We start from the raw sequence: 16,565 nt of genomic DNA, 5'->3' as shown, positions 1-16,565 counted from the left end.
TCCTATCTCTTAGTACTCCTTCCAATAATTTACCTACTACCAGCCTATAATTTCCCGGATTACTTTTAGAGCCTTTTTTAAACAACGGAACAACATGAGCTGTCCTCCAATCCTCCGGCACCTCACCCGTAGATACCGACATTTTAAATATATCTGCCAGGGCCTATGGAAAAGAATTCAGCCCTGCACTAGTTCCAGGTACCAAGTGGTAAAGGGGACTTGCTTTTAAATGTTTGCAATGCAAGATATGATTGAGGTTCAGAGGATCTTGAGTAAAAGTGGAATGGGAACTGACAGAGGTATGGTTTACAATTGCCACACGTAGTGAACCCATGACTAAGGAACCTCAACACCCCGGACATGCCCTCTTCTCTTTGCTACCAGCAAGGAGGAGGTGCAGGAGCCTGAAGATCCACACACAGTATTTTAGGAACAGCTTCTTTCCCACTGCCATCAGATTTCTAAATGAGTCATTAACTGACACTACCTCACTACTTTGCTCTCTGTTTGTACTATTTATTTATTTAAAAATATTTCTTACTGTAATTTGTAGTAAGTTTTAATGTATTGTACTGGACTGCTGCTGCAAAACAACAAATTTCATGACATATATCGAAGATCACAGAATATGCCACCATAAACTGCCACAAGATTCATTTTCTTTTGGGCATACACAGGAAAATAAAGCAATACAATAGAATTTATTAAAAAAACTATCCATAAAGAAACTGACAAATAACCAATGTACAAAAGAAGACATTTTTAAAAAAAATTGGATAGGTATATGGACAGGAAAGGAATGGAGGGTTATGGGCTGAGTGCAGGTAGGTGGGACTAGGTGAGAGTAAGTGTTCAGCATGGATTAGAAGGGCCGAGATGGCCTGTTTCCGTGCTGTAATTGTTATACGGTTATAAGACAAATCATGCAACTAATATAAAGAGATAAATAGGTATATAGATAGATGGATAGATAGACAGATAGATAAATGGATAGATTTATAGATAATACTGAGACCATGAGTTGTAGAGTACTTGAAAGTGAATCCATGAGACATAGGAGCAGGATTAGGCCACCTGGTCCATCGAGTCTGCTCCGCCATTCAATCATAGCTGATCCTTTTCTATCTCCTCCTCAACCTCAGTTCCCAACCTTCTCCCCGTAACCTTTGATGCCATGTCCAATCAAGAACCTATCAATCTCTGCTTTAAATACACCCAATGATCTGGCCTCCATAGCTGCATGTGGCAACAAATTCCACAAATTCACCACCTTTCGGCTAACGAAGTTTCTCTGCAACTCTGTTTCAAAAGGGCGTTCCTTTATCCTAAGCCTGTGCCCTCTTGTCCTAGACTCCCCCACCATGGGAAACATCCTTTCCACATTTACTACGTCTAGGCCTTTCAACATTCGAAAATTTTCAATGAGATCCCCCTCATCCTTCTGAATTCCAGCAAGTAGGGACCCAGAGCCATCAAACGTTCCTCATATGATAACCCTCTCATTCCTGGAATTATCCTTGTGAACCTCCTCTGGACCCTCTCCAATGCCAGCACATCTTTTCTAAGATGAGGGGCCCAAAACTGTTCACAATACTCAAGGTAAAGCCTCACCAGTGCCTTATAAAGCCTCAGCATCACATCCCTGCTCTTGTATTCTAGACCACTTGAAATGAATGCTAACATTGCATTTGCCTTCCTCACCGCCGACTCAATCTGCAAGTTAAACCTTCAGGGTGTTCTGCACAAGGACTCCCAAGTGTCTTTGCATCTCAGATTCCTGGATTTTTGCCCTGTTTAGAAAATAATCCACACATTTATTTCTACTACCAAAGTGCATGACCATGTATTTTCCAACATTGCACTTCAATTGCCACTTTCTTGCCCATTCTCCTAATCTGTCTAAATCCTTCTGCATCCTACCTGTTTCCTCAACACTACCTGCTCCTCCACCAATCTTCATGTCATCTGCAAATTTGGCAAAAAACCCATCCATTTCATCATCTAAATCATTTACATACAACATAAAAAGAAGTGGTCCCAACACCAACCCATGCAGAACACCGCTAGTCACTGGCAGCCAACCAGAAAAGGATCCTTTTATTCCCACTCTCTGCCTCCTACCAATCAGCCAATGCTCTAACCATGTTAGTAACTTTCCTGTAATACCATGGGCTCTTAACTTTGTAAGCAGCCTCATGTGTGGCCCCTTGTCAAAGGCCTTCTGAAAGTCTAAATATACAACATCCACTACTCCCCCTTTATCCATCCTTCTTGTAATCTCAAAGAATTCCAACAGGTTTGCCAGGCAGGATTTTCCCTGAAGGAAACCATGCTGACTTTGTATTACCTTAGCTAATGCCACTACAGATTAGATCATTTCTAATGCCGCCACAATCTCTAATGTTACCTCTTTCAGAACCCTGGGGTGCAGTTCATCTGGTCCAGGTGACTATGTACCTTTAGGTCTTTCAGCTTTTTGAGCACGTTCTGTCTTGTAACAGTAACTGCACTCACTTCTCTTCCTTCACACACAATATCAAGCACACTGCTAGTGTCTTCCACATTAAAAACTGATGCAAAATACTCATTTAGTTCATCAGTCATCTCCTTGTCCCCTGTTATTATTTTTCCTGCCTCATTTTCTAGGGGTTCTATATCCACTTTCATTTCTCTTTTATTTTTAATATACTTGAAAAAACTTTTACTATTACAAAAAAACTTTTGATATTATTTGCTAACTTGCTTTCATATTTCATCTTTTCCCTTCTAATGAATTTTTTAGTTGTTCTCTGTTGGATTTTAAAAACTTCCCAATCCTCTATCTTCCCACTAATTTTTGCTTTCTTGTGTGCTCTTTCTTTTGCTTTTACAGTAGTTTTGACTTCCCTTGTCAGCCATGGTTGTACTATTTTACTATTTGAGTATTTCTTCATTTTTGGATTACACATGTCCTGAACTTTCCTCATTTTTCCCAGAAACTCACACCATTGCTGCTGTGCAGACATCCCTGCCAGCAGCTCCTTCCAATTTACTTTGGTCAACTCCTCTCTCATACCACTGTAATTTCCCTTAATCCACTGAAATACTGCTACATCAGACCTTACTTTCCCCCTATCAAATTTCAAGTTGAACTCAATCATATTGTGATCACTGGTTCCTAAGGGTTCTTTTATCTTAAGCTCCCCAAGTGTCTCTGATTCATTATATAACACCCAATCCAGTATAGCTGATCCCCTAGTGGGCTCAATGACAAACTGCTCTAAAAAGCCGTCTCTTAGGCATTCAACAAACTCAATCTCTTGAGATCCATTACCAACCTGATCTTCCCAATTGAACTGCATGTTAAAACCTCCCATGACTACCACAACATTGCCCTTTTGACTGGCCTTTTCTAATTCCTGTTGTAACCTGTGGTCCACCTCCCAGCCACTGTTGGGAGGCCTGAATATAACTGCCATCAACATCCTTTTACCCTTGCACTTTCTTAACTCAACCCACAAGGATTCAACATCTTCTGATCCTATGTCACATTTTTCTACTGATTTGATGCTATTCTTTACCAGCAGAGCCACACCACCCCCTCTGCCCACCTTCCAATCCCCCTGATACAACGTGTAACCTTGGACATTCAGTTCCCAACTACAACCGTCCTTCAGCCACGATTCAGTGATGGCCTCAACATCATACCTGGCAATCTGTAATATTGCAACAAGATCATCCACCTTATTTCTTATACTATGCACATTTAGATACAACACCTTGAGTACTGTATTTGCTGTCCTTTCTGATTCTGCATCCCTAATGAGTTGATACTCACCCTGTTGGCTGCGACAAAGTCCCATCACCTGCCTGCCCTTCCTGACACTCTGACTGCACGTTACCTTTAATTTTTTACCACCCGTCCCATCCTGAGTCCCTTCACTCTGGTTCCCACATCCCTGCCAAGTCCATAGGTTCTGGAATCAGTTCAGAGTTGAGGCGAGAGAAATTATCCACACTGGTTCAGGAGCCTGACGATTGATGGGTAAAACTGTTCCCGAACCTGGTGGTGTGGGACCTGAGGCTCCTGTACCTCCTTCCCAATGATACGAGAGCATGATTTGGATGGTCGGATGCCGTTCTCTCGTGGCTGCATGACTTGTAGATGTGTCAGTGGTAGGGAGGGCTTTGCCTGTGATAGGCTGGGCTGTATAACTATTATTTAGTTTTTCTCAGCTCAAGCTGGTAAAACCTGAGAACCGGTCATAGCCAAGCATGCTCATTTGCCAACCGTAGAAATGCTTGGACTATTCTAGTAGATTTCTGAAGATTCACATAAATATCACTGTGCAGGCATGATTATTTAATGCTATTGTGTGGTGACTTTGGGACAATACCAGTTGCCGATATTACTATCGGAACAGCGTATCCTCTACCCAGTTCATGTTCCATAGTCTTTCTAATTCCGCTTTTAACTCAGCATATTTATAATGTTTTTGCTTATTGATTTCTGTATGTTATGTGTGTTTGGAATGGCTAGATCTATTAAGAAAGTTATTCTTGCTTGTTTATCCTGTATTATTATATCCGGACCATTATTATGTATTGTCCTATCTGTAATAACAGATCAGTTGTAATGTAACATGTAGTACTCTGACTCCAAAAACCTGACCAGGCTTGTATTTATAGTAAAGTATGGTGTCTCTTATGAGGTTATATTTTAAAGCAAGATTTTGGTGAAGGATGTTTGTCACTTGATTGTGCCTGTGTCAGTAATCAGATTGAGTTAAACTGCTACAGGATCCTGGAATGTGTTGGATTGTTTCTGGTTTCTCTTATTTACTGCATTTATCATCTTGAGTTTGTTGGTCTTTCACTATATACTCTTGATAACTTTTTCTGTTCACCACCTGGTCCTATATTGCCCCAAGGATCCCTTCTGTTTCGGGGGGAGGTCTCCAACTCTCAGCCAGGCGATCAACGCTTCCTCATCGACATCTAATTGGCTCAGATCGTGGGGATGTCTTCCATGGAGGGTCATGTTCTTCCATTGGTTAACCTTTACCTTTAATTTTTTACCACCCGTCCCATCCTGAGTCCCTTCACTCTGGTTCCCACATCCCTGCCAAGTCCATAGGTTCTGGAATCAGTTCAGAGTTGAGGCGAGAGAAGTTATCCACACTGGTTCAGGAGCCTGACGATTGATGGGTAAAACTGTTCCCAAACCTGGTGGTGTGGGACCTGAGGCTCCTGTACCTCCTTCCCAATGATACGAGAGCATGATTTGGATGGTCGGATGGTCGGATTACCTTTGATAATTTATTAATTTTTCTGTGTTGTGCTTTCATTTAAGTTTAGTGTTGTGTACTTCTTATCAGAACTTCATACGCTTGCGTGGAATGCTGAATCCTGCTTTCATTGATGAAAGCATACCCTTAGAAGCTTTATCTGAATGTTGTGTAACTTTTTATGTTTGTTATTCCTCTTCCTCCTGTTCTCGGTAATGTTAACCTAATTGCATTTGAATTAATACAATGTTTTCTAAAATTTATCATTTCAATTTTTATTTTTCTTTGTAAATTTTCCAGTGCAGTTTTGGACCAAGATTTTATGCCAAAACACTACATTAATATGGGTGTAGCAAAAGTGTTTGTTGCCTTTGTTATATTTTTACTATTGAGCTCTGTTTGGCAGATTTTCTTAAGCCTTGAAGTAAATTCCGTTGAGCTTTCCTTTATCACACTATGATCTATTTCCTTATTGATATCCCAGATACTTACGGGTTTCTTGTTCATCCACCAGTTGTTTTGTATCCTGCTTCTCTGATTTACGCTCTACTTACACTTTTCTTTGTTTAGCGTTCTGCATTTATCTAGTTCAAAGTTCATGTTTATACCTTTAGAAATTAGTTCTACTTGAATTAATTGCTTTAGCTTTACTAATGAAGGAGCGTATATTTTCAAATCGTTCATGTACAGGTGGTGTGCCAAAATATAATTTGTTTGGTTGTCTGTGCTTGATATCCTATCTTTGTCCCAATTCAGTAAATTAGACAGCAGGTTTAAAGCGAGACAAACCATAGTGGGCTTAGGGAGTCGCCATGGAAAATGCCTCGGTTTATTTTGATAACGGTGGTTGTTCTTTTTGGTTGATAATAGATAGGATGAGTACAGTATGCCAATGCTTCATTAGATGTTGTAGAAATTTCACAATACTGGGTGTCATTTATATATCTTAACAACTTCTATTAACCATGAGTGTGGGACAGTCAAACACCTTTCAGTAGTCAATATAACAACATGAAATATTTCTACTTTTCCACTGGGCTTGATTTAGAATTACAGAAACTATTATCAGTTGTTCTTTACATCCTTTCATATCCTTACAACATCCTTTCTGCTCTTCTGTAAGTATATTGTGGTTGTCTAAGAGAGTGGTGATTAATTATAAGCTACATGATGTTACAATTTTAAATATAGTTTTTAAACAAGTAATAGGATGACATTTTGATGGATCTTTTGTGATCCCTCCTTTAGGTAAGAGATATCTTTTATCTTCTCTCAAAGTTCAGGCACTTTTTCAAGAAAATTATTGATATATATTAACAGGTACAGATGAAGGCAAGTAATTTTTATGCTAATGATTATCAATACTATCACTACTGGTACTTTTCCAGTTGTGGGCATCTTTTGTAACATCTTTCAGCATGTCCATTGTAACATCAGGTGTTTGCATTTCTTCAATCGTGTGACTGCGTTCTTTTCCCTCCCGAATGCAGCTGGCATGTTGATTGTGTGTAACCCCGTTTGACTGGATATTAGACCAAAACTGCTTATCTCTGTTTTTGCTGGTAACTCTGTGCTTGGGTTGCTGAGGATTTTGTGCATTGGATTTAGTTTCAATATCCTGTAGGAGCCATTTTCATTCCTTCTGAACTGATAATTCTGTTTTCTTTGTCCGGTGCATTTCATGTATCCAGTTAGTCTGGCTTTGTATGCACCAAGCTTTTATTTCATAAACTCTATCATGCTTTCGTTAGGCTGATCGTATCTTGCATGGACCTTATATTTCCTCAGTATTTTCTTAGTTTTTCTCTTAACTTTCTTGCTTTTCATACTCACTTTTTATACTCAGTTAGGAAAGCTCTTATAGTTTCAATTTTGTTTTTTATCTCTTCTGCCATTTCAGTGATATTTATTATTATTATTATTATTTGCTCAGTTTGTTGGTTCTAAGTCAGATTTTTCTTTGATGCTATTGTAGTTCTTTGTTCTACTGTTAATGCACAGAAAGGATTAATCTCAAAATAGTATATGGTGACCTATATGTACTTTGACAGTGAATTTCCTTTGACCTTTGAACCGCCCACTTGCACAAAGCAGCCAACTCAGCAGCTTACCTTAATGTGTTCCTTTTGGATGTCGAGTTCATCGCACATTGATATAAAATGCTCCAGGTTACTTTCATCCAGCAGTAGGTAGACAGGGACTTTTCGTTTGTTGGAAGCTTCCAGCAAATCACAGAGTATGTCTATGTCAGTGAACAAATCCATCACAATCGCAATGAGCTGAGGACGACAGAAAGGGAAGACATTGTTATATTAAGGTGATAAGACATGGGAACAGAAGTAGGCCATTCGGCCCATCGACTCTGCTCCACCATTCGGTCATGGCTGATTTATTCTCCTGCTTCTCCCTCTAACTTTTGACACCATGACTAACTCAGAACCTATCAATCCCCACTTTAAATATACCCGAAGACATGACATCCACAGCTGTCTGTGGCAATGCATTCCACAGATTCACCACCCTCTGGCCAAAGAAATGCCTCCTCATCTCTGTTCTAAAGGGTTGTCCCTCTATTCTGAGGCTCTACCCTGTGGTCCTAGACTCTCCCATTATAGGAACATCCTCTCCATATCCATTCTATCCATTCAATGTTCGATAGATTTCAATAAGATCTCCCTCATTCTTCTAAACTCCAGCAAGTACAGGCCCAGAGCTACCAAACACTTCTCACATGCTAACCCTTCCATTCCCAGGGTCATGCTCGTGAACCTCCTCTGAACCCTCTCCAACGCCAGCACACCATTTCTTAGATAACAGGCTCAAAACTACTCACAACACTCCATCTGTGGTCTGACCAATGCTTTATATAGCCTCAGTATTGCATCCTTCTAATATCTGTATGTTCTTCTGGTGAAAGAAAAATATTATTACTGAAAGTAGAAGTGTCTTCTGCAATGTAGCCAGCAATAAAATTTTTAGTAACACACACAAAATGCTGGAGGAACTCAACAGGTCAGGCAGCATCTATGGAGCGAAATAAACAGTTGATGTTTCGGGCCAAGACCCTTCATTAGGACTCTTAAATAAACCTTTATTGAGTGCACACCCAGAGACTTTTCCCCAGGGTGGAAATGGCTAATATGAGGGGTTATAATTTTAAGGTGACTGGAGGAAAGTATGGGGGGGGGGGGGTTGTCAGAGGTGGATTTTTTACACAGAGAGTAGATCTTATACACATGGACTCTGCAGGGTGGAGAAAGAGGCAGATACATTAGTAACATTTAAAAGACTCTTAGTAAAGCACATGGATGATAGAAAAATGAAGGTCTATGCAGGAGGGGAGGGTTAGATTGATCTTAAAGAGTAGGTTAAAAGGGTCAGCACAACATTGTGGGCTGAAGGGCCTGTACTGTGCTGCAATGTCCTACAATAGACAATAGACAATAGGTGCAGAAGTAGGCCATTCGGCCCCTCAAGTCTGCACCGCCATTCTGAGATCATGGCTGATCATTCACTATCAATACCCAGTCCCTGCCTTGTCCCCATATCCCTTGATTCCCCTATCCATCAGATATCTATCTAGCTCCTTCTTGAAAGCATCCAGAGAATTGGCCTCCACCGTCTTCCGAGGCAGTGCATTCCAGACCCCCACAACTCTCTGGGAGAACTCTCTAAGTTCTATGTTTCTGAATAGCTTCCAACTGTGTATCTGGAACAAAATTGGGTCTGTCCATTTGAAAACTAAACAAGGCAGCAACGATAAGACAACTGCAGCAACACAGAGAAACTCTCGATGGATTTTATTCTCTTTGAAGCAGAGAACGGTCTTTGAACCACACCAAGTTTCTGCCACCATCTCCCTTGTCCCCGCCCCCACCTTGTCCCTTTCCTTCCCACACTCTATAAAGTTCACGTTTCTCCTCGTGGCCTTTGGTAAGAATGCAATGGAATGTAAGTGTCTGGCAAGGACCCTTGTTATTCATTATTTGTACAAATGATTTGATAAACTGTGACATGACACAATAGACCATAGATCATAGAACAGTACAACACAGTACAGGCCCTTCAGCCCACAATGTTGTGACAACCTTTTAACCTACTCTAAGATCAATCAAACCCTTCCTTCCTACATAACCCTCCATTTTCCTACCATCCATCTGCTGATCTAAGGTTTTCTTAAGTGTCCCTAATGTATTTGCCTCTACCACTACCCCCGGCAGGGAGTTCACCCACCCATCACTCTCTGTGTATCGTTGATAGTGAGGAGGAGATTGTGGTCTTGATCAGATAGGCTGAGGACTAGCTAACGGGTTTCAGTACAGATGACCGCGCCGCGTTGGACTTTGGGAAGTGAAACTAATGCAGGGCTTACACCACAGGGTGTAGGGAGTATTATAGGATAGAGGAACCTGGGGTGCAAGTGCGTAGTTCATTGAAAGAGGCACCACAGGCAAACAGAGTGTTTCGCCCTGACTAATCAAGAATATATCAACCCCTGCCTTAAATATATCCAATGACTTGGCCTCTACACCCACCTGGGAGCACATTCCACAGATCCACCACTCTCTGGCTACAGAAATTCCTCCCCATCTCCATTCTAAAGGGATGCCCCTCTACTCTGAGGCTGTGTCCTCTAGTCGTAGACTCCCCCACCATCCCCTCCACATCCACTCTATGGAGGACTTTCAACATCCAATAAGTAATAGTAGGGGTCCATGGCTTAGAAAAGGTTGGGAACCTCATTGCTTGAGGAAGTTGCTAAGAAATTCAAGGTTCAAGATTCAAGATTGTTTTAGGTTCTTTCCTGTACGCAAGTGTAAAGAACAAAATAATTGTTACTCAAAATCCAATGCAGCATAAAAAGAAGATAAAAAAACACAATAATAAAAAATATAATATAGCTTTATATACAGTGCCATAAAAAAATTCACCCCACTCCCCTTGGAAGTTTTCATATTTTATTGTTTTACAACATTGAATCACAGTGGATTTAATTTGGCTTTTTTTGACACTGATCAACAGAAAGACTCCTTTGTGTCAAAGTGAAAACAGATCTTTGCAAAGTGATATAAATTAATTACAAATATAAAACACAAAATAATTGTTTGCATAAGTATTCACCCCTTTAATATGACACACCAAATATCACTGGTGCAGCCAATAGATTTTAGAAGTCATGTATTTACTTAAATGGAGTTCTGTTTTTGGATACCTGTGTGCAGTCAAGGTGTTTCAATTGATTGTAGTAAAAATACACCTGTATCAGGAAGGTCCAACTGCTGGTAAGTCAATATCCTGGCAAAAATTACACCATAAAGACAAAAAAATGCTCCAAACAACTCAGGTTATTGAAAAGTACAAGTCTGGAGATGGATACAAGAGAATTTCCAAGTCGCTGACTATCCCTTGGAGTACAGTGAAGTCAATCATCAAGAAATGAAAAGAATATGGCACAGGTGTAGATCTGCCTGGAGCAGGCGGCACTCAAAAGCTGAGTGACCGTGCAAAAAGGGTGAATGAGGCCAACAAGAGACCTATGACAACTCTGGCTGAGATGGGAGAGAGTCACAGCTTTGTGGGAGAGTGCAAAGAGAAAGCCACTGTGGGAAAAACTCACATGAAATCTCGGCTGGAGTTTGTCAGAAGGCATGTGGGAGACTCTGAAAGCAGTTGGAAGAAGGATGAAACCAAAACTGAGCTTTCTGGTCATCAAACTAACACTATGTTTGCTGTTAGTGAAACACTGCACATCATCAAAAACACACCATCCCTACCATAAATCATGCTGTGGGGATACTTCACTGCAACAGGCCCTGGAAGGCTTGTGAATGTAAAGGGTAAAACAAACACAACAAAATACAGGGAAATCCTGGAGGAAAACCTGATGCAGTCTGCAAGAGAACTGTGACTTGGGAGAAGATTTGTTTTCCAGCAAGAAAATTACCCTAAGCAGAAAGCCAAAGCTACACAGGAATGGCTTAAAAACAACCAAGTTAATGTCCTGGAGTGGCCAGACCTCAATCCAATTGAGAATATGTGCCTGGACTCGAAAAGTGCTGTTCACTCATGATCCCCTTGCAATCTGACAGAGCTTGAGCAGTTTTGTAAAGAAGAATGGAGAAAAATTGCAGTGTCCTGATGTGCAAAGACTCCACACAGATTCAAGGCTGTAATTGCTGTTAAAGGTGCATCTACTAAATACTGACTTGAAAGGGGAGAGTAATTATGCAACAATTATTTTGTGCTTAACGCCGGCTGGTGGCATAGTGGGATCAGAGGTCCCGAGTTCGACTCTGGCCGGCTCCCTTGCACACTCTCCATCCGTGCCTGGGTTGAGTGTCGAGCTAGCAACTCAACCTAGTAAAAAAATCCTGGAGAGGGGTGGGTTCTGCCAGGTTTCTTATGCCCAAGACGATGAGCAATCAGCAAAAAGATCGGTGCTAAAAGCTTGTCATAATGACGACTCCGTCAGGAGTTACAGGCGCACACACACACACACACACACACACACACATTTTGAGCTTGGTAATTATAATAAATTTATACAAATTTGTGGAAATTTGTTTTCACTTTGACATGAAAGAGTCTTTTCTGTTGATCAGTGTCAAAAAAGTCAAATTAAATCCACTGTGAACCACTTTTGTAAAACAATAAAACATGAAAACTTCTAAGGGGGGGTGAATACTTTTTATAGGCACTGTACAAAGATCGCCTGACAGAAAATGATACAGTTGTGGTGGTGGGTGGAGTTGTTGATTAGCCTCAGTTCTTTCATCCCACGAGTTGATATCACAGTCAAATCTATTCAGAGAGAAGTATGTATTAGGGAGATTTTTTGAATACAGTACGTCACATGCTTTTTCCAACGTCAACGTATGGTGGAGTTTCCAATTATGTTGAATTTCTGGAATGGTTGGTCTACAGTTCAAGACAGGCCTAGAATTTGCAACTCGATTTATCAAAGGTGTGAAATGATGATCTGGAATGTGTCCACCAATCGACCAGTGAAAGCGAATCAAGGATGAAGTATCATCGATACTCATCATATACATTTTATACACATTAGGAATTTTCTGTGGTGTGTTGGCGCGACATACAACAAAAAGCAACATTCAGCAATTCGAAAGATTAAAGTTTCATATGAAATATAGAGGTTAAAGTATAGCTATGGAATAAAACGTGCCTAAATACCCGCATCTATTTACAATGTAAACAGTATGATAAGAAGGGATTTAAAGTATTTATAGTGCAGTGACTGGGGTAATAGAGGGGGTGGGGTGGGGTTAACTAGAATGGTCAATCAGATTGACTGCCTGAGAGAAAAAACTTCTAAGATGGTGTGAAGTTTTTGTTTTAAGAGCCCTATAGCACTTTTCAGAAGGGAGATTTTAGAAAAGACGTTTCGTAGGGTGGGTAAATTTTCCCGCTCCCTTCTTTGTCCTGGACACATGTAAGTCCTGCAGAGATTGTAGACTGCAGCCAACGACCTTTTATGCTGACCTGACAAGTTCACAGATTTCACAAAATCCACCACAGTCATAGTGAAGATGCTTCCAGAGATCTGTTGCTGTGGAATTGCAGATTTAGACTGGGAAAGCTTACCGAGCAAGAGGCTTGATGTTATAGTGCGATTATGTCCACTATGCCCACTGGCTGTATCACGGCCTGGTACGGGAACACCAGTGCCTTTGAACAGAAAATCCTACAAAAGGTAGGGGATTCGGCCCAGTACATCACAGGTAAAGCTCTCCTGATCATTGAGCACATCTACATGAAATGCTGTCGGGGAAAGCAGCATCCATCATCAGGGACCCCACCAACCAGTCTAGGCTCTCTTCTTGCTGCTGCCATCAAGTAGAAAGTACAAGAGCCTCAGGACCTGCACCACCAGGTTCAAGAACAGTTGCTACTCCACAACCATCAGGCTCTTGAACAAAGGGAGATAACTACATTCACTTACCCCATCATTGAGATGTTCCCACAACCAATGATCTCACTTTAAGGACTCTTTACCTCATTATCTCATGTTCTTGTTACTTATCACTATTTGTTTATATTTTCATTTGCACAGTTTGCTGTCTTCTGCACTCTGGTTGATCTTTCATTGATCAGATATAGTTACTATTCTATAGATTTATTGAGCGTGCCCACAGGAAAATTAATCTCAGGGTGACACACATGCACTTTGATAATAAAATTTACCTTGAACTTTCAAACCCTTTCAAAAAATGTCCAGCAGGGGCTCATTTGTGGGAAGAACTGCACCCGAATGACATGGTGACACATGCGGTTAAATTTGTGACCTCTCATCTCCAGCATTTCCAGGTTCAACCCCTATCCTTGCACGCCCTCCCTGCAATCCTGTGTTCTTTCTCTGGGTGCTCTAGTTTCCTCACACATCCCAAAGGTGACTGGTTAATTAGTCGCTGTCAATTACCCAAGTGGCATTGGCTTATTATTGTCACACTAGCTGAGTGAAGAGCTTTAATCTGCTTTGTAGAGCTCTCTGTACACCCATGGCTCTGAGGGCAGGCACAGATCAAATACCTTTCATAAGTCTGCCAACGACACAACTATTGTTGGCAGAATTCCAGATGGTGATGAGGAGGCGTACAGGAGTGAGATAGATCAGCGTGTTGAGTGATGTCACTGCAACAACTTTGCTCCCAGTGTCAGTAAGACCAAGGAATTGATTGTGGACCATAAAGGAGAAGAACACACACACCAAAGGATCAGAAGTAGAAAGGGTGAGCAGTTTCAAATTCCTGGATGTCAGCATCTCTGATGACCTACCCTGGGCCTAATATATTGATGCAATTACAAAGAAGGCTATATCTCTATATCAGTGTCTATATCTCATTAGGAGTTTGAGGAGATTCAGTATGTCGCTGAAGACTCTCGCAAATTTCTACAGATGTACTGCGGAGAGCAATCTAACTGCTTACATCACAATCTGGTACAGACAGGCCATGCACTGTGTTGGAAAAATGCTACAGAAATTTGTAAACTCTGCCAGATCAATGAATCAATCAACCAGATCATCAATCATCAATCTTCCCCAGCAATGAGGATACCTCCAAACAGTGATAGTCAGAAAGGCAGCATCTGTCATTAAGAACCCCCATCACCAGAACTTTGCACTATTACCATCAACCAGGAGGTACAGGAGCTTGGAGACACACTCAACATTTCAGGGACAGCAAGACTGCAGAAGGTTCAGAGGATCATAGACTTAGCCAGCTCCTGCCCACCACTGAGGATATGTTCAAGGTGTGGTGACTGAAGAAAGCGGCATCCATCACAAAGGACCCTCACCAGCTGGGTCTTGCCCTCTTCCCATTGCTACCATCAGGGAGCAGGTACAGAAGCCTAAATGCACACATTCAGTGATTCAGGAACAGCTTCTTCCCCTCTGACATCCGACTTCTGAATGGACATTGAACCCATCAACACTACTTCACTATTCCTTTTTATTTGTTCTATCTATCTATCTATCTATCTTAAAATAAACAATTACTGCTGCATCAAAACAGCAATTATTTTTTCAGCCAGTGAGGAGAGGAGCGAGGAGGGGTGCTCCCGGAACTGGAAACCCGTGGATGTGGGCAGGAGATAGTTCTGCCTATCGGACCGACTGGCGATGTTCCAGGGGTATGTATGAGGCTGGGTAACCACGGAAGAGGGAACACATGGTGTCCATGGGTACCATGGAGGTGTTCTGGGATAGGGGGTAAAATCTTTAACAGGGTTGCGAACATTTTAATTTATTTTTCCGTTAGTGATTGTGTTATTCAGAATGGGTTTAACATCACCAGCATAGGTTGTAAAATTTGTTGTTTTGCAGCAGCAGTACATTGTAATAAATAATAATTTAAAAACTATAAATTACAATAAAATATGTATATAAAATCAAATTAAATTAATAGTGCAAAAAGATTTAACAACGCAGTGGGTTCATTGTCCGTTCAGAAATCTGATGGCAGAGGGGATGAAGCTGTACCTGAATGGTTGAGTGGGTGTCTTCAGGCTCCTGTACCTCCTCCCTGATGGTGGCAATGAGAAGAGGACATGTCCTGGGTGGTGGGTGTCTCTGTGATTGTTGTAGAATGTATTTTGTAATGAACATATCTTTGTAAAACCTTCTAGAAGTCAGTGATAATATACCTGATTTTGATTCAGGAGAGGGGGAATGGGGCAGGTGTGAGAGTCAACATGCACCCGATGGGCCAAAGAGCTTTGTGGTTTTATTATACTTAAACCGCAGGTCGATAGGTTCTTGATTAGTCAGGGCCTCAAACGTTACGGGGAGAAGCTGGAGACTGGGGTTCAGAAAGGTAATAAATTAGCCATGATGGAATGGCGGAGCAGACTCGATGGGCTGAATTCTGCTCCTCTGTCCTATGATCTACGAGACCCAAGCCAGACCGGGAGCTGGCTGTGTGCTACATAAATGCAAGTCTGCCACTCTCCGGTGCACCTACCGTCCTGGCTTTGTTCAGCAGGCTCCGGATGGTGTCCTTGATGCTGTGGCTTCTATCCCTCTGGAAGATGATCTGGGACTCGGAGGGCAGGCAGACAGCTCTCGGGGGTTTGGACCAGCCCAGGTCGAGGAGCGGCGCCTCCGAGTCCGTCTGCACGGGGAAGTACGTGGCCGAGGTCAGCTCCGACACCTCGTCCCCCTCGCAGTAGCTCTGGCGGTTGCCCCTTTCGCGGAGCTCCGCCGTGGGGCTCGGCAGCCTGGCAGCTCCACTCCGGCTGATGTAGTCGATCTCCAACTGGGACAGGAAACCCAGCTCCCTCTCGGCAGCCAGCGTTCGCTGGTAACCCGGGACTCCGGACTCCAGCAGCGCGTCCGTGGCCAGTCTGGCCGCTTCGCTGTGACTGAGCTCCAGCGCGGAGCTCTGCCTCCAGGAACATTTCACTTCCTCTAGCCTCTGACACAGTTTGCCCAGCGGTTTGCGGTACGCGGGCTTCTGCAACAAGGTGGCATCACCGGTAGTTTTACCGTTAACGTTCATCGTGGAAACCAGCGGCTCCTGATCCAGGGCTTCCCACCCCGACACTTCCTCGACAGGTGATCAGTCTGTTACTACCTGTCGGAGCGTCTCCAGAATCCAGCAACTCCACCAATGGCTGTGAGCTGCACCGAGCCCCACCTGCACCTGTTACCCAAGCAGCCAATCGCATCTCAAGCACGGCTCCACCGTATCGGGTGCCATGTGAATGCAAGTCCACGTCCATACATCCCCCAAAGTTGCCGCACAAGTTGACAGGGTTGTTAAGAAGGCCTTCAGTGCT

The 16,565-nt window shown here is 42.3% G+C and overlaps 1 protein-coding gene across 1 annotated transcript in view; it reads right to left on the bottom strand.

The window, feature by feature from the left end:
• fam83c (family with sequence similarity 83 member C) overlaps positions 1–16,285 on the bottom strand; it is a 45,498-nt gene extending 29,213 nt beyond the window's left edge. The window contains exons 1-2 of the mRNA XM_059981205.1: positions 15,749–16,285; positions 7,379–7,546 (exon numbers count right to left, since the gene is read on the bottom strand). Of these exons, the coding sequence (XP_059837188.1) occupies positions 7,379–7,546; positions 15,749–16,285 (705 nt within the window). The remainder of the gene's footprint in view (positions 1–7,378; positions 7,547–15,748) is intronic.
• Between the last annotated feature and the right edge of the window lie 280 nt (positions 16,286–16,565).

Source organism: Hypanus sabinus, chromosome 9 (genome assembly GCF_030144855.1).
Source record: "Hypanus sabinus isolate sHypSab1 chromosome 9, sHypSab1.hap1, whole genome shotgun sequence".
Taxonomy (NCBI): Eukaryota; Metazoa; Chordata; class Chondrichthyes; order Myliobatiformes; family Dasyatidae; genus Hypanus; species Hypanus sabinus.
Note: the sequence above shows the minus strand (reverse complement) of the source record. Positions and strands in the feature narration are given on the sequence as shown.